Source organism: Papio anubis, chromosome 18 (genome assembly GCF_008728515.1).
Source record: "Papio anubis isolate 15944 chromosome 18, Panubis1.0, whole genome shotgun sequence".
NCBI lineage: Eukaryota > Metazoa > Chordata > Mammalia > Primates > Cercopithecidae > Papio > Papio anubis.
Window position 1 is genome coordinate 39,530,915 of NC_044993.1, and position 17,591 is coordinate 39,548,505.

A 17,591-nucleotide genomic window follows, 5' to 3' on the forward strand; every position below is an offset into this window, starting at 1 on the left:
TTGTTTTGTGTTTTGCATTTGTACATTTACTGTTCTTTGGGATGCCTCTGTCTAAAGGAACCATGTTTCAGTATCTGGAACTATCTTTGTTTTTCTTGTTAGCTGAACAAGTGACCAGTAATCTTAAAGAACTTGCACAGCAAGTAACTCCAGGTGATATTGTAAGCACGTATGGAGTTCGAAAAGCAATGGGGATTTCCATTCCTTCCGCCATCATGGAAAACAACTTTGTGGATTTGACAGAAGGTACGTGCCCTATTTTCTCTGGGAAAGTGGAAAGCTGTAGTGACTACAGTCATCCCTCAGTGTCTGCCCGAGATTGGTTCCAGGACCCCGGATTTGGTATCTACCCCACAAGGATACCAAAATCTGTAGATGCTCAAGTCCCTAACATAAAATGTATTTGCATATACCCTATGCACAACCTCCAGTATACTTTAAATCATCTCTAGATTACTTATATACTTCATAGAATCTAGTTAATATACTGTATTTTTTTTTTTTTTTTTTTTTTTTTTTTGAGACGGAGTCTCGCTCTGTCGCCCAGGCTGGAGTGCAGTGGCGCGATCTCGGCTCACTGCAAGCTCCGCCTCCCGGGTTCACGCCATTCTCCCGCCTCAGCCTCCGAGTAGCTGGGACTACAGGCGCCCGCCACCACGCCCGGCTAGTTTTTTGTATTTTTAGTAGAGACGGGGTTTCACCATGTTAGCCAGGATGGTCTCGATCTCCTGACCTCGTGATCCACCCGCCTCGGCCTCCCAAAGTGCTGGGATTACAGGCTTGAGCCACCGCGCCCGGCCATTGTATTTTTTTAATTGGATTTTTTCCCCAAGTATTTTTGATTGGCAGTTGGTTGAATCTGCAGACGTGGAACCCGTGGCTAAGAAGGGCCAACTATAAAAGGAACATTAGTCTTCTCCCTTCAAATAACACTTGAAAGGTTTTGTCTGTTTTTAATGTATAAAACTATTCTTAGTTTTCCTTTTATCTTGTCTAAAGAATTAATAAAGATTTCCTGTGTGCAGAAGAGCCACAATAATAGCCTGATAATGTGCCTAGTGTTCAACCTTGGATGTGGTAAAGAATGGCTCTCAGCAGTTACAGTTCTGGATGGCAGCTTGACCTTCATGTCCCCTTTTTAATTAAAAGGTAAAAACAATGTTGAATTAAGTGATGTCTTTTTCTTTCAGATATTGAAGAACCTAAAAAGACGGATGTTGCTGAGTGTGGACCTGGTGGAAGTTGAGGCTGCCTGGTATTTGATTATATATTATGTACATACTTTTTCATTCTTAACTTAGAAATGCTTTTCAGAAGATATTAAATATTTGTAAATTGTGTTTTTAATTAAACTTTGGAACAGTGAATTTGAATGTTCCAGAGGTTGGACTTGTATTAGGTAATAAAGCTGGACCTGGGACTCATCTTGGTGATGTATACAGAAGGGAGCCCTTGTGAGGAAGGAACGTGCTTGGGGCTGTTGCCATACCTGCACAGCATTCTTTCAAAATAGTGCCTGCCCGTGCTTCTTCCTTATGTCCCACAGACAGGACCATCACTAAGAAACGTTCTTAAAATGGCCCCATCCAGTGATATTTTCCATTATACGAACATACTTGAAATAATTTTACAATTTACTAGTGTGGTTCTGCCCCTGCATACCCAATGGGAATGATGCCCTTGTATGGGTAATTAGGCATCTCCCACCCACCCCCGACAAAAGCACACTGGGAGTTTTATAGCAGGGTCACATGGCTAGTGTTTTTTGTTTTTTTCCATTTTTTAAAGAGTTACTAGTACTATAGCAAAGTAATAAGCCAAATAAGATAAACTAAGTCATCCTTGAATACATCAGGTAGTTACCAGATTACCAAAAGGTGACATTTCTATTTACTGTTTATCTGAAATACAAAGGTCAAGTACCCAAGCAGTTGAACTCTTAAGTAGGAGACCACAAAATGCATGGCCCCCTTTTATCAGCAAGCTGAGATAAATGGTGATTTTTCTGAATCTGTCTAGAACCTGTTATACATAAGGGAAAAAGGATGGAGATAGCCTTGTTCAGTGAACAAATTAAGTTTGAAGGCCCTTATACAATCCTTCTATAAATCACCCAGGCAGGAAGCCATTTGATTTCCATTTTCCTGACTTTGAAAATTAGTATTTAGGAAGAACAAGTAGGGTAAAGGAAAACTAATTCCCCCAAAAGACTCAAAATCTTATGCTAAAAGAGTCAAATTTTCAAGTTGTTTTAGAGACTACTTTTAATCTCTAGTGAGTTCCTGAGGACCAAGAAAATACTTAAATTTAAAATACCTTTGGATATTTGAGTTTTTTAAATTGCTAATTTAATGTATAAAAAGCAGCTAAACACTGGTACTTTATAAAAATGAAACAGCATTTTGAAACAAATGTTACAGATCTATAAATACTCATTATATAGAATAAACCCTAGTTATTTGCATGCACCACCTCAAATCATGTTTCTTTACATTGACCTATTATATACACAGAGTATGCAGTGGTTAATGATCTTCTCTTCTGTTCGGAAATTTCCTCAATAAGGCAGAAAACTTCCGGTATTATTTTCACCAGTTAGGAGAAATTGTGAGGAAGTCCTTGACCCATAGAGAAGGTCACTGTTAGATACTTGTTTCTGTCATAAAACAGAAACCAGTAAAGAAATAATTTGGTAATTTAAAAACAGGTTCATAAAAAGAAAATACCCGCAGGTAATTTTTATGGTCAGTTATATTCTATAACCTGAACACTGAAAACTAAAAGCTGACAAACTGTTACTATCTGAGCACAGCACAGTGCTTTCATAGGAAATGAAAATGCATGAATGGTGATCAGTTATTTGTTAAACTCCCAACTGGGGTTTCTGTTACTGAAGAAAAAAACAACTTAAATATTGCAAGAGTACAAATAAGCTGACCTCAGAGAGGCCCAGTGCACTGATGTGTTTCCATGTTATATTAGCAACAGAAACCTTCCTGACTTCCCAGGAGAGCCCCCGCTGGGCAGCCCTGGTCACTGCTAGATCTTGCGAGCACAGATTTCAGTATAGTATTCATGTGAAACCAACCCTTCATGTAAAAAGTTGGTGTGTAAAAAAGGCAACTTAAGCGAGGCTAATTGCCCTTACCAGCATTGTTGCCATGAAATTCCTTTATACAGCAAGTTCTTCTGTTCACACTGATTCCAGTTATGTGTAGCACATCAGAGCTGTCACTAGTCCACCCAGCACCTTTGTGCAAATTAGAATACGCCTGCCCTTCCTCGGGCTGATAAAGCCACACATGACACAGCACAGGCAGGCAGGCTCAATTTTCGTCCCCTCCACTGCCACCCCACACTTAGCTGTACTCTAATTTGCAGCCAGGGGGCAACTCATCCCAGGACCCCAACAAGTCCGGTCAGTCACCCAGTCTGCAACCCTGTATAATCTTGTAAAGGCTCCTGTATGCAAGACTTTCTGTAGAACTTAACGGGGTTCATGGTGACATCTAGCTAAGAATCCCTGCTATATAGGGAAACTGAGTACTTTAGAAATCCTGGCGATGCTCTAGTGATGAGGCCACTGGTTAAGTCTTTTGGTTATGAAGTCCCTTCAGAAAAAGGCACGGGCAGTTTTGTTATTTCTCACCCTGTTACAGTTAGGTTGACTTTCAATTCCTTGGAAAGTTGAAGCACAGGTAAGACACATCCCCAAAACCTGGCTTTTTGCATTTGCCTTGACTCGTGCAGTTTCAGAGCAAGAACGGCTCAGCATTTGTGAGGGGGCGGGCTTCCCAGATCCAGGAGCCTGTGCACGCACCCATGCCGAGTAGATCCTTGTAGTTTTGAAGCTCTCCAAAGTTAGCTGTGAAGACTAAAGGAAAGGAGAGATGCACTCACAGGTTGTCCAACTTATCTCTAAACAGACTCCATTCCTTTCCAGTAAGAAAAGTAAGATACAGTTGAAGGACGGCAGGGGAGAACGCAAAGATTCGTGAGTGATCAAGGAAGAGCTGAAAGGCCGCACCTTTCTAGGCACCTCTCTCCAGAATGCTTGCCTCACGAGCTGCCTCATTCAAAGGCAAGGCTCCGCTGCTCCCTGCCTTCTTGCTGTGACCACATTCCTCAGGACTCAACCCCCACAGCCAGCTGACCCCATAAGCTGACACTGGACAGTAGTCCTCCCTACGTGTCAGTGGTTAAAAAGGCAGAGCATACACTGGGAGGAAGAGATTTTTGTCTACTAGCTAAGAAGTCATTCAAAAGGATAAAACCCCCATTAATGTATTCATTTGAAACAAACATACCAGACAAGGCAAAAAGTAACAGTGCTAATTAGGTGTGTTTCTCTACTGTTTGAAACCGTTTACAGATGTAAAACACTCCTTTCAGCTTCATTTACCAGAATGCGGCTGTGAGAAACACTCTCATTGCTGGGCCCACCAGGGAGAGGGAGTCTCCAATCCGTGCCAGACAGCTCAGCTTACTCCCCCTTGGTGTCTAGAAAAACAGACCTCACTTTTGCATGCCCACAGGCCAATGAGGTGGGCGTCTGTTTTCATCATGTGCTAAAGTCGCCTCCATAGCACCTCAGGGAACAAAGATCTCAAAGTCAGCCCTGAACCAGTGAACATTCTCCAGCTTGCCTGGAAACTGTTACAGACCGGGCACAGAGGTTCTGGCCTCCCCTGCGCACAATGGCTCAGTGGCTGCTTCGAGCCAGAATCTGGTGCTGCATGTGTCTGAGAAATCCTTCAGTGGGGGTCCAAAGAAGCCAACATGCACAGCCATCTGCCAGGAGGTGGCCACACCCTCTGCATGCCTCTGGGATTGGCGTGGGGTGGAGTCTTCTCCTGGGCTTGCTTCAGGGAAGGAGATTGGCTTCCCAGCCTTTTCAGAACCCAGCAGGAGCCCTCAGTTCAGCCCCAGCCCCTGAAACTTGGCAGTGTCCGTACAGACAAAGTAAGTTCTCAGCTCGCCTTTGCCTTTGACATTGATCAGGCCACGGCATTCGCAAGAGTACCCGAGGCTCTGGAGGATGGTGCAGGTCTCCTCGGTAACCTGAAAAGGAAGAAGACCTGTGTCTTCAGAGGCGGGAAGAACACCTGTCATGGTAGGGACAGATAGAGACCACCCAGGCACGCAGTCTGCCTTCCCGGGAGAGTGTGATAGCTAGAACCCTAGAACCATGGCTGCTGGTTGAGACAGCAGCTCTTAAGCCCAAGTCCTCTCACTTCTGGGGAAGATCCTTTCCCCTCAGTTACCTGCTTCCCCGATGGGTCTTTACCTGGATTTTCCCAAGTTCTCCGGTGCTCTCCATTCGGCTGGCCACGTTGACTGTGTTTCCCCAGATGTCATACTGAGGTTTTCGGGCCCCAATCACTCCAGCAATCACAGGCCCATGGTTTATGCCTAAAGATGATGTTTACAGTTAGCCAAGCATGCAGGCAAAGCCTCAGGCTTCTGTCCTTAGGGGAGGCCAGAGAATCCATACCCCAGTACAGGATGTGGGGACAAAACAACTAGAGTGAAGGCTGGCTTGTTTCTCAGAGTCACCATGATGCAGTCGGGCTTGGGGTGTGAGGAGGGCATTCCCCGGCCAGCTCTTTTTCAGATTCAGAAGCCAGAAGTCTGGGTTTGATGTTAACACTTGTATCTGCTACTCTCCGTTTTAACAAAGGCCTGGCTTTGAGCGCAGGCCCACAACTATTTAGGTTTAGTAACTTTGCTTCCTTCTCTGTATTTTAAGGTTACCTGTTTACAGTCAATAATTTTGGTTCTCCGTTTTTTGTAGTTACATATTATTAAAACTCTCAATGGTAACTATATGCTAACTATATGCTTATGCAAAACGTCAGAATAATTGTCCAACTGCTGAGCTTGTCAGATCAGAGGGATTCTCAAACCTTTCATAATAGACGGCGAGGTGCAGCTGTGCTGCACAGACTGGGTGGGCTGGCCTAGAGGCAGGGCCTCCCCACGCCCCTACCGCCCGGGCTCACCGACGCGGAGGCGGAAGGAGTTGAAGGAGTGCCTGTTGATGCCGTCCAGCTTGCTCATCAGGGCGATGCTGAACTCCACCATGACGCCAATGTGGGCGTGCTGCCGCTCCAGCTCCTGTGGGACAGGCTGTGGGTCAGATCCTTGCGTCTCCAGAGCCCCCAGACATAGTGGGCCTGGCGCGCCACTCTTGTTGAGGATCCCCACCACTAAAATCCTGGCAGAGCCCTACAAGCACCTGGGCCCCTCCCCCTCCCCCAGGACAGGATATGGACACACCCTTTAGGTAAGGTGACAGGTCACCTTTAAGTGAGGGCAGTCGGCTGAATTATCCCTCTTGGGATTGAGTACCTGGTTCTCGTGCCCTGAGGCGACACTGAGCCCTGCAGCTGCCATGTATGTGCTGCCGATGGTCTTGATCTTCTCCACGCCGCTGAACTTGGGCTTCAGCAGGAGCTGCAGGTGAGAAGGAAGCGGTGAAGCAGCCGCCACTCCACAGCCACAGCCAGGCTGCCCCTACTCCTCAGGAAGGGTGTGGGGTTCCCTCCACCCATCGCCGCCTCTCGTACACACGTCTCACGCTGCCTTGCCAGCTGAGCGCATGACTAAGCATGGTGAGGACATGGCCCTTGGCGGCTCCTGCTCTTCCTGTCGTCTCCGTCCCCACACTGTCTCCCTCTTCCCTTCCATCTGTGTCTGCACAGAGCAAACACGGCATTATCTACACAGGAATGTAGATTCTTTGTCTCCAGCAAATAATTCAACCCAAACTGATTTCCTCTGAATCGGCTTGGTTGGTAGCGTGGGCTTAGTTGGAAATGAAGCTATTCTAAAGGGCCTGAGTCTAATCTTAGCAAGCTGCCCGTCACAGAGAACATGCCAACGAAGTATTTGCTGCATAAAACAGAATGAAAAAGAAATGTGTACCTTCATATTCTGTGTAATGTATATTCCCCCCAGGGGGGCCATGGTGCTTTTTTTTTTTTTGAGACAGAGTTGTGAACTGTTGCCCAGGCTGGAGTGGAGTGGCGTGATCCCAGCTCACTGCAACCTCCGCCTCCCAGGTTCAAGTGATTTTCCTGCCTCAGCCTCCCAAGTAGCTGGGATTATAGGCACGTGCACTACCAAGCCCAGCTAATTTTTTGTATTTTCAGTAGAGATAGGGTTTCACCATGTTGGCCAGGCTGGTCTCGAAGTCCTGGCCTCAAGTGTTCCACCCACCTCAGCCTCCCAAAGTGCTGGGATTATAGACCACCTTGCCCAGCCCTGTGTCACATTTTTAAATTGGGTTTTAGAATGGCAGGTGCCGCCGCCCTTCCCTCCCCAGCATGGGTTGGGACTGCTGCACAGGGCTGGGCTAGAGGCTGTACCTCGTCGAAGTCGGCAATGATCTCATTGAGCAGGCGCAGGCACTCCAGCCCTTCTTTGTTGACATCGCACTCTGTGTAGAACACTTTGAAGTCCGGCACGGAGGCAAACATGACACAGACGCAGTCATAGGACTGATGGTACCAGTCCTGGATGGGAAGAAACCGGACCTTACGCCACTTCACCTCTTGAGGGGATGGGAAGAGTGGCAAGGCCTCAGGAGCAGATGGCACTGAACTGCCCAGCCCAGCTTTCGGGGGGTTGGGAGGAAGGTGGGCTGCATGAGGTTCATCTGGCAGCTGTTACCAGGTGATTAAGAATCGGGTGGCCAGGGAGGGTCAGGCTCAGGTTGGTTTTTTGCTCACAGAAGCACCATGGGTGTTTCCATGTACACATGGGGTAAGAACCTCTGCAGTAGTGGAGGGTAACAGTTGGAGGTCTTCGTTCTCACTGGGCCTCCGTTTCCTATCTAGAAAACTTGCTACACAGAACTGGTAGAAGTACAGACATTTTCATCAACACAGAATGTCCAGATCCCAAACCGCTGAACACACATTTCATCCTCGCCACAAGCCTGTGGGGAAGTGCTGTCAGCCCATTTTACAGAGGTGAAAACCAAGGCCCAGGAAAGCAAGGTGCCTTGTCCACAACCACACTTGAGCCCAGGTCCTTGACCCCAGACCTGTTCTCTCACAGCTGATCCCATACATTGTTGCCTGGGCATCCCGGTGAGGCCAAGACCTGAGGAAGCCAAGCTCGGTGTGCACTCCAACTCCACACCTTCACCCTATGGACTGCGCCTGGACCCTCCGCCTCCCTGCCTCCGCCCCAGCCCCTTCTCAGCACACCTCGTTTAACTTGTCACCGATAAAGTGGGCGGCCACGTGGGCTGGCAGGACGTTCTCCAGAAGAAGGCGGTTCACGTTCTCCATGGTCTCAAACTCCTCGTGCTCCTTCTTGAACTTCTTCTTCCATAGACAGTCCAGGCGGCAGTAATAGTCAATCTGCAAACAGCACGAACATAAGTGCCCTGCCCGCAGGCGAGCAGGGGCCATGCTGCTGTGCATCTCCTAGCCGGGTCTGTCTGTCCCTGGTGTCCTTGGAGCCTCTGGCCAGGGGACCAGTGCTTTCCTGGCAGGACTCTGGTCTTTGCTGCTGCTCCACACGAGCCCACCCCACCCCATCTCCAGATGGAGGTGAGGAAAAGCAGGCAGAGCTTGGGTAGGGGGGCCAGCCTCCATACCTGTCTGGAGAGCGTGAGCAGGGTGATGTAGAACAGGACCAGGTAGAAATTGGTCATGGTCTTCAGGTCCCTCCAGGAACAGCTAGGGGTGCCGCTGGATATGAAGGGAGGCCCAAGTCACTCCCAGCACTCACCACCCCAACCCATCGAGTCATGCTCTCCAGGTGCCATGCACACCCAGGGGAAAGGGGGAAATGGATTCTAATGGGGTGGGTGGAAAACTAGACAACTCTGGGGCATTGATAAAGGGAGGAGGGGCAAGGTGGGCAGGGAGGTGGGGGAGCCCTCATGGGAAAGACCTCTGATCTCACCCCTGAATGACCAGAATCAGCCGTGATGAGGGCCTGAAGGGAGCCCAGAGCTCCTGGTGAGCCAGGGTCAGTGGCAGGCGGGGTGGGGTGGATGGGTGGCATAAGGATTTTGCAGGTGCGGGGCAGACCCACAGGAGCAGATTCTGTTCTGGGTCCCAGGCTTCCAGCTTTTTTGTTTAGGGGGACCAGGTCCACTCCTTAATCCACTTGGGACCCAGAACCCCTAGAACCACACACCCCAGCCCTGCCAGCGCCTCAGGTATCACCACCTGTCTAGGAAGAGACGGAAGCAACTGCTCCTTCCACAACTCGAGACCCAGGACATGGCCCTGAGAGGCGCAGAGCTAGAGCTGCAGCCACCTTCCCTCCCCACCACTAGACTGGCTTGGAAACAGGGTGACCCGGTGGCCTCTGTCAGACCAGAGACTCCTAAAGAACCTGCCGGCGAATCGAATTCCTCGGCTCTGAGCGCTGGAGACCTGGGACCTGGGCAAGCGTCAGTCCCAACTGTGAGATGAAAGCCAGGCCATCTGCCAGCCCCACCCTGCAAGGTGCCCACTCCCTATGAACACAGAAGCCCCTTGGTGTGAGCAGGCACCAGGTGAACAGGCCACCGTGGGGACGGGGATGGGCAGGGCCCCACCTGGTGGTACCATTGGGCTCGGTGAGGTTGCCCAGGCCTTGGCCGCAGCAGTCCCACTGCCAGCATGGGGAGAGGTTGAAGAGCACCAGGTAGGCCACCAGGGCCACTGTCAGCAGCACAACCTTTGGTTCCAGGCTCATCCTCAGGAAGACGGAGCAGGCGATGAAGCCCAGGACACAGCTGCAGGTATAGTACTGAGGGGTGGGGTGTCACTCAGGACAGAGCCACCCTACCACCTACTCTCGCCTCAGGCCCAGCACATACCCCAGAGCTCCACTCCCCAGCACCTCAGCATCACCTTGCCTTACCACCTCCCTTCTCAACAAAAAACAATGAGACCTAAGAGTGTCCATTGTTCTGTTGTTTTTACTGTAGTTTTATTTCTTATGAAGTGTGCTCATTTAAAGGGGAGAAAACATAGTATGCAGATGCTCTGGATATGACAGACCACGGTCAAGGTCAAGGCCGGAGCATGCATGCATCCAAGTTGCCTCCTTGAGTTTTTGTGAGCTTACCCTTCCAAAGGACCTCTGCCCTGCTCAAGATTGTGCTGTGGCTCCCCAGCCCCCAGAATAAAGACCACGCTCTTCACCCCGGCATTCTTGCACCTCCCAATCTGGATCAAGCCTGCCCCTGGCTCAATATCCCGGTTCTTCCCACTCCCTCCCCAGGAGACAACCCACCCAAAACCCCACTGCTCCCAACACACGCCTCGGCTTTTTCCCCACACCATCCCCTGTCCCAGAACCTTTCTGCTCTTTAGAGCACTGCCACCCTCTGAAGCTGCAGAGTCTGCTGTCTGCAAGGGCCTCCGGGCAGAGACCTTGACCTCTGCCATCAGCCTGAGCCTGCCCTGGCACCACCACCTAATGAAACCCCTCCCTGAGCTGCAAATACTCGTGTATAAAACAGCGGCAGGCCTGTCAGAGAGGAAGTACCCTGACCCGGAGATCCCCACAAGGCCAGATGCTCCCCTCACTCCCTGCCCGCCCACACAGCCTAGACCAAGCCTGCCAAGGCCAGGACTCCTCACTCCCTTGGGCCAGAGTCCAGGTGGGCCCATGGGGCCCTGCTTTCCCAGCTCTGCAGGAGAGGCTGGTCTCAGCCTCCACGTGCTGTGCTCTCAGGGGTCAGCACCCATGCTTTGAGGGTCCGAACTGCACCCCCGGCGGCAGCAGCCCCACTCTGAGTGAGGCCACGGAGCCGGGCCCAATGCACTCACCGGGAGGGGCTCACACAGGGCTCTAGTCTTGCTGCTCACAGCTGGTAGGCCTGTCTCGTTGCCAACAGGCAGCTCTGGGACTGGGAAAGGCATCAGGGGCTGCAGAGGAGACGGGTCCCCATCAGAGTTAGTCCAGGGACAGGAACACTGGAACCTGCCCAGGCCATGCAAGGCGGGCCCCAGGCAATCATGAGTGTCACAGCAGCCTGAGGTTTCACGTTGGGCTCAGCTCTGAGCATGGCTCAAGCCACCGTGCCGACACCCCACAGCAGCCATCAGGTTCACAGGGCAGAGGGGCTAGGAGATGAGGGCACAGTCACCCCCAGAAGAGCAGCGGCCAGGGGGTGGAGCCGGGACCAACATTTTCAACCTTCTCCCCAGTGACCCTGAGGGAGGTGGTCACAGTAACACATTCCAAAAACCCAGGGTCCAGGGCAGAGAGGTGAGAGAGGCCCTAACCTGGGATGCGGGGTCCAAGAGGCGGGTAGACAAGTGTCCCACAGGCTGCTTTCTGCAGCACTGAGCCTCTGAGCACCAGCAGAGGAGCAAGGGTTCATCCCCGAGAGGAGAAACTGAGTCTCAGAAGGGCCATGAAGAATGAATGGGGTGTCAGGATGTGGTGGCTCAAAGCATCCCATCCTCCTGGGGCCGGCCACACAAGCTCTCTGGGCCCCCAGAGTCCTCATTTGAAAACCCAAAGGTGAAGAGCCCTGAGTCTGCAAAGAGGAACCCCCAACGGCCACCTGCTGAGCTTGGGGGAGAGGTCAACCAGAGGCAGCTTTTAAGGCCACACTGTAGGCATCCCAAATCTGGAGGTCTCCCTCTACCCAGGAGGCCTGCCTCCCCACCCCAGGACCCACCAGGTTGACGATAGCCACAGTGAGCAGGCTGCCGATGGTCAGGATGGCCAGGGTCAGCCTCAGCAGGGGCTGCGTCTCCACCCTCTCGGAGATAGTGCAGAGTGTCCCCCGGGCTGGGCACCACCTCTGTGGGGTAACAGGGTCAAGTCACCCAAAGCCAACAGCCTGGGCAAGGAGGGCTGGTTGCAGGCAGCCTGGGGAGGGGTCCCTCAGAAGAAGCCTCCAGGGCACTCAGGAAATTGTCCCTGAGGCAGGAGAGATGGGCACCCAACCTTGACCAGAGCAGGGGCTCAGCCCGGCCAAGCTCACCAGGGAGGACTCCTGGGCAGGCGTCCCAAGGCAGGGAGAGAGGGTCCAGGGGGCCAGAGCTCCCCACTTACCGAGAACTTGGTGGCAAAGCACAGGCCCAGTACCAGCCCCAGTACACAGGCCACCAGCCCAAAGGACACACCCAGTGCCGCCGTCCTGGAGAGGAGGGAAGAACTTCAGTTCTGCCTCGGGCCTTCTGCCCAGGACCACTACCCCCACCAATCCTCTGGCTCACAGCCACCTGTCCCCACCCCACCTGGTATTCTGCCCACAGCAAAGGGGACCTGTGAAAACTGTGGCCCAGCTGCCCCATGGGCAACACACAGGGCCCGGCTAGACCATGAAGATTGAGGTCAAGACCATGGCACTCTTTTTGGTCCAAGTCTGTAAGAAATGAGCAATGTCTGCTGCCTTTAGACTCAGAAAAAAAACAGTCAAAACGTGTTCCCTATTATGTCTTTTTTTTTTTTTTTTGAGATGGAGTCTCAATCTGTCACCCAGGCTGGAGTGCAGTGGCGTGATCTCGGCTCACTGTAAGCTCCGCCTCCCAGATTCATTCCATTCTCCTGCCTCAGCCTCCCAAGTAGCTGGGATTACAGGCGCCTGCCACCACGCCCGGCTAATTTTTGTATTTTTGGCAGAGACGGGGTTTCACCATGTTGGCCAGGCTGCTCTCAAACCCCTGACCTCGAGTGATTCGCCCCTCGGCCTCCCAAAGTGCTGGGATTACAGGCGTGATTCACCGCGTCCAGCCTCCCTATTATGTCTTTATTAAGCATAGCCAAAACCACAATCCTGATCGATGCTTCGGCCTAACTGCTCTTCTAGAAAGCACCAAGTAGCTGACCATAGATACCCCTTCCCTCTGATTTCACCCCCATCCGTATACCCCACCAGCAGGGCCCTAGAGCCAGAAGCGTGAATCTCAGTGACTTTTGGATAAATCATTAACTCTCTGTGCCTCAATTTCCCTGTATATAAGAGAGAAAGGATGGCGCCTACAGTTTTCAGAGTCTATCCTCCTAGCACTCCAAACACCTAAGGCAAGGGCTGCCAACCAAAATGCCTGCAGGCCACACATATGACAGGTGACTGAGGAGAGAGATGTTAGGGAGTAGGGAGGCCTGTGGCAGAAAACACACATTCTATTAAAAAGAAGTGTTGGTAACTCAAGGTGTGCAGCCACAACCTCTGGTCCAGTTGCTGGGACCCCAGCAGCCGACCCCTTCCAGCCCAAATCATGCAGCTCCTTGCAGGTTCTCTGGTGGGTCCTGCCATGGTCGGTCACCTTCCAGCCTGGATCCCAGCAGGCTGGACCCCCACACCCCTCCCCACAACTGACCTGGGCATGAGCAGGACGTGGACGAGCAGGATGCAGACAAAAATCAGGCCGGCGCAGGCAAAGTCGTGGCGGGCCCGGGGGATGGGTGCCAGGCGGTACTGGGGGCAACAGGGACTGTGAGGGGTGGCCACCTGCAGTGCCACTTGCCCACCCCGCCTCCAGTGAATCAGCTTTAAAAAAACACCTCCTTGCTGGGACAGTGGCTCACGCTTGTAATCCCAGCACTTTGGGAGCCAAGGAAGAAGGATCACTTGAGCCCAGAAGTTTGAGACCAGCCTGGTCAACATAGTGAGACCCTATCTCTATTTCTAAAATAAATAAATTAAAACCCTCCCACCCTCCTGGAGTTCCAGGTGATGTGACACTTGGTAAGTTTCATTTGTTCCCATTCTCCACTTTTTCCTATTTGAAGACAATGCCTTCCCCTCCCCTACACCACCCGTCTCTCTCTTTGCAAGGTCCCTGCAGAGCTCATGGCCCCAAGTACATGGATAGGAGCCAAGTCTGAGCTTCCGGGGCTGTCCTCGCCTCAAGCCAAGAAGCTGGCAGGTAGGGAGACCACCCCCCTGCCCACCCAGGTGCCATTGTGGGATCACAGCCCCAGAAGGGTTCCTGCTGCACTGCTGCAGGGAAGGAAAGCAGGCTCGGCGGCCCGGCCACACCAGCCACACCCTGCAGGTCACTTGGCCAGCAAGACCTGCCAGGCAGGTTTCCTCGTGACCTCACCTAGGAAGCCCCCAACTCAGGGAGCTCCACAAGAGGAAGTACTCCCAAATTTGGACTCTGGGTGCCACTTCCTCAGGCTGAGGAGGGAGAGGGGTACCCCTGGAGCACCAAGGGCCGGGACTGTCCTGACAGGCCACACCTGAAGCTGGGGACAGGCTCTGAAGCCTCTGAGAGCCAGTTTCCTGTGTGAAGTGGTACAGCAGCACCCCTGGGCTGGCCGTGTGACGGTTAAATTGTATAATGTGGGTGCCAAGGATGCTGCCGGAACTCAGAAGGCACTCAGGAAAGAAATGGTCGTTATCAGTACAAAAAGCTCGTAGCAGCAAGACAGGACAGTGATAACTGAGTTTTGGGTTCTCGTCTCATTGCAAGGCCAGTGCCGTCAGCCTGAGGCATCCATGCCAGGATCTGCTAAGGCTTTGCACTGGACGGAGCAAAAGTCTTGAAGACCCATGGAGGCAAATCTCTGATGGCGCATTTGGGTCATGGAATGAGGCTGACAGGAGAGAGCGCCAGGCTGGTGCTGCACTGGCCCCGCCCCCACCCCCACCCGGGAGCAGCTGTGGATTCTCAGTGCCCCTCCCCTAGCCGGTCTTGGGAATGCAGGCTGCCCCATGACCTGCGCCTCCCACCCCACCCCAAGCCTGGAGACCCTGTCCCTCTGTGGGGGAGGCTGCTGGGGGTCCTCACCTCGCGCTCAAAGCCCTTCTCCAGGAAGATGGACCCGAAGGTGTAGAAGTCGTCAGACTTGGAGCAGCAGGGCCTGTGGGCGGGGGCAGCTGTGGTGAGATGGGAGCTGGGAAGGGGTCCATTCCCTCGGGAGGTGGCAGCAGGCAGGGGGAAGGAACAAGACTGGGCCACCAGGCATGGGGCATGAGGTGGGCCTGCCCACATGGGAGACCCCTATTCAAGGGGGAGAGGAGATGGGGGTGGACAGAGGTCTCAGGCCTCACCTCGTGGAGCTGAGCCCCTCGATGGCTGACAGCATCTCATCATCGTACGAATCGTCCTCCGACCGCCCCTTGGGGGACATGCTCCTGAAATCAGATACCAACAACAGGATGGGCACTGGGACCACCTCCAACTCTCCCAGAGGAGGGCGTGGGCGTGGGCATGGCCACCAGTGTGGTCCCAGAACCTTGTGTGGGATGGTGAAGGAATGGGTGGGTCCCACTGAGGCCCAGAGAGGGCAAGTGAGGACCCAGCATCGTCCAGCATGGCCCAACTGGCCAGCAGCTCAGCCACACGCAGAGGGCAGACCCGAGCCCCAGTCCAAGGCGTCTTCAGCTACACCCCCGGGGTTGACATGGAGACCAGAACACCCACAGGCATCTCCTTCCCTTCCACCGACTCCACTGACCCCGCCAGGGCACCACACAACAGGTGCTCCATCAAGGCCATGTAGAAGGGCCAGGAGCCAGGAAACTCTGGTTCCTAGAAATGCTTTGACCCAAGCCCTGGCCAACTTCACAGAGGTCCTGGGCTGGGCCTTGCGGAGCTGCCCACTGGACAGAGGCTGGTCAGGGCAGCCTGCTTGGAGGAGGTGGCTGCAGCAGGACTTGCCAGGATGGCAGGGCACGCACCTGTCTGGGGTCCGGCGGTGGCGCTGGGGAACGCTCTGAAAGGGAAGGGAGGAAAGGATACAGTCATTCCCCAGAACACTGGGCCCTGAAGGCCACTGCTGGGCCAGGTGCAGCCCCTCCAGCACTTGATACACAGGACAAGGTGTCGGGGTCATCCAAGCCACAGACATCCTGACTACAACTGAGCATGGTCCAGGCACCAAGGAGGACAGGGATGTTCCTGGCCATCCTGGCGTAGTCTCCAAATGCCTTTGCTTCCTCTCCAGCCCCAGGAGGTAGGGCAGAGGCTGTGGCCATTTTACAGATGGGGACAGTGAGGTTGAGAGGGTAGGAGATCTTTAGCACTCACTCTCCTGCCCCTGGCTTGGGGCCCCAATCCCTGGCTCTCTGGGTGGGAGGGTGACCTACCTTAGGCCTCCGCCCATTGGGGACGGGGGTCTCGCCACTGCTGACGCTCTCGCGGTGGTTGAGATGCGCAAAGGGCCGCGCTGCCCCCCAGGACTCGAGGTACCGGGTCATGCGCACTGACGCCCGCATCTTCAGGGCCGCATCCCCCTTGGGTCTGTGGAGGTGTTGGCTGGGTGGGGGTGGCTGCTGGCTCTGGGGGCAGACATGGACACAGGCCTGTGCCACCTCCTCCCCTCTCGGCCCAGGAAGGGGCCGCCACTCCCATCCGGCTCTCCCTGAAGTGTGACACCACCCTGAGCCCATGAAAAAATAAACAGCAAAGAAGTTGCTCAATCCGCAGTCCCCTTGGAGAGTGGCTGCCCTTGGGGACTGGCCAGCCAAAGCCTGGTGCACACTGAGGCCAGGCCATAGGGGGTCGCAGCTGGGCACCCTGGCCCTGCCCCAGTCGGAGAAGAGGCTAGCGCGTACCCACCACGGTACCCAACCCCACTCCCTGCTCTGCCTCCCCAAGGAGAGAGGCGGGGTTCGGGTCCCAAGCCCGAAGCCCCACTGCCCTTGAGGCTCCTTGGAACCAGAGTCCCTGGGGTCTGAGCACCCATCAGCCCCTCCCCAGGAGGCGCCTGGGGAAGCCACAGGCATCCTAGCCTGCCCTCCCACATGTGGCCAGCGCGCGTTCGCTCCATCCTAGCCCGCCCTCCCACGTGTGGCCAGTGCGCGTTCGCTCCATCCTAGCCCGCCCTCCCACGTGTGGCCGGCGCGTGTTCGCTCCTTCCTGTGGGAAGCGGCCAGGAGGAAGAGGGGCACTGGCCGCCCCAAGAAATGACCAAGCCAGAGGCCAGCCAACCCCCAAGGCAGCGATCCAGAGAGTTCCACTTGTGTGGCCCCCAACCACAGATGGCACAGGGCCATGACCTGCCACGTGCCTGCGAGACCCAGCCTTATGCTGGACACTCAGTAGCTCAGCCAGGTCCTGAATGCGTGGCCAGCCCTACCCGCCAACCCCCTCATGCCACAGACCTGAGATCCCCCTGAGCCAAGAACACCTGCCTGCGGCCTTCCTCAGTTGGGGCGGCCAGACAGGACTGGAAAAGGGGTAGGGAAGAGAAAGACCCAAAGGCCACCAGAGATGAGCTTAAGCCGGCTCCAGGTCTGCTGAGTCCTTAGCCCCTGAAACATTCCCCTGCCTCCAGAAGTCCTGTCTCCTAGGGCCCCGCAAACACCCCGTGGACGAGCCTCCACAACTACACTCACTCACTAAGCCACAGCTCAGCTTTCCTGGAAACCTCTTGCCTCCTTTTGGGATAGAAACATTTTTAAGTCCTTAGCCGCGTCTATCTGCCTAGCCATGGGAGCCATGTGGAATTTGGCCTTGGTGAGTGTCCCAGAGCAGGAAGAGCTCGCTGGCCTGTGGTGAGCAACCTGGTGGGGGTGGGTACATTTCTCTGTCCCCTTGTCCATTGTGGCAACTCTGCCTACACAGTGCCCAGCCGTTCAAGTTCAAGGTCACTGGCACTCAGCAGAGAATCCAGACACCCCAGCCCCCTGAGAAACAAATAAAAAGCAGAAATAAATAAAA

The 17,591-nt window shown here is 53.6% G+C and overlaps 2 protein-coding genes across 16 annotated transcripts in view; one reads left to right on the forward strand and one right to left on the reverse strand.

Moving 5' to 3' along the window:
- Positions 1-4,335, forward strand: part of BRD7 (bromodomain containing 7) — a 54,122-nt gene extending 49,787 nt beyond the window's left edge. For 4 of the 6 annotated variants that reach the window (XM_003916861.5, XM_031658261.1, XM_031658262.1 and 1 more), the window contains 2 exons: positions 103-246; positions 1,191-1,420. In XM_003916861.5, the coding sequence (XP_003916910.1) occupies positions 103-246; positions 1,191-1,246 (200 nt within the window). In that variant the 3' untranslated portion in view covers positions 1,247-1,420. Of the gene's footprint in view, positions 1-102; positions 247-1,190; positions 1,421-3,943 lie in introns of those variants that run through there. The other 2 variants (XM_009196406.4, XM_017953344.3) reach the window with 2 other exon arrangements.
- Positions 1,879-17,591, reverse strand: part of ADCY7 (adenylate cyclase 7) — a 73,613-nt gene continuing 57,900 nt past the window's right edge. For 7 of the 10 annotated variants that reach the window (XM_021931940.2, XM_021931945.2, XM_021931939.2 and 4 more), the window contains 16 exons: positions 16,016-16,207; positions 15,608-15,642; positions 14,978-15,061; positions 14,715-14,787; positions 13,299-13,396; positions 12,028-12,112; positions 11,648-11,773; positions 10,788-10,886; positions 9,566-9,759; positions 8,612-8,705; positions 8,217-8,372; positions 7,371-7,517; positions 6,352-6,456; positions 6,003-6,117; positions 5,288-5,412; positions 1,879-3,874 (listed from right to left, as the gene is read on the reverse strand). In XM_021931940.2, the coding sequence (XP_021787632.2) occupies positions 3,614-3,874; positions 5,288-5,412; positions 6,003-6,117; positions 6,352-6,456; positions 7,371-7,517; positions 8,217-8,372; positions 8,612-8,705; positions 9,566-9,759; positions 10,788-10,886; positions 11,648-11,773; positions 12,028-12,112; positions 13,299-13,396; positions 14,715-14,787; positions 14,978-15,061; positions 15,608-15,642; positions 16,016-16,207 (1,989 nt within the window). In that variant the 3' untranslated portion in view covers positions 1,879-3,613. Of the gene's footprint in view, positions 5,062-5,287; positions 5,413-6,002; positions 6,118-6,351; positions 6,457-7,370; positions 7,860-8,216; positions 8,373-8,611; positions 8,706-9,565; positions 9,760-10,787; positions 10,887-11,647; positions 11,774-12,027; positions 12,113-13,298; positions 13,397-14,714; positions 14,788-14,977; positions 15,062-15,607; positions 15,643-16,015; positions 16,208-17,591 lie in introns of those variants that run through there. The other 3 variants (XM_021931943.2, XM_021931948.2, XR_002519227.2) reach the window with 3 other exon arrangements.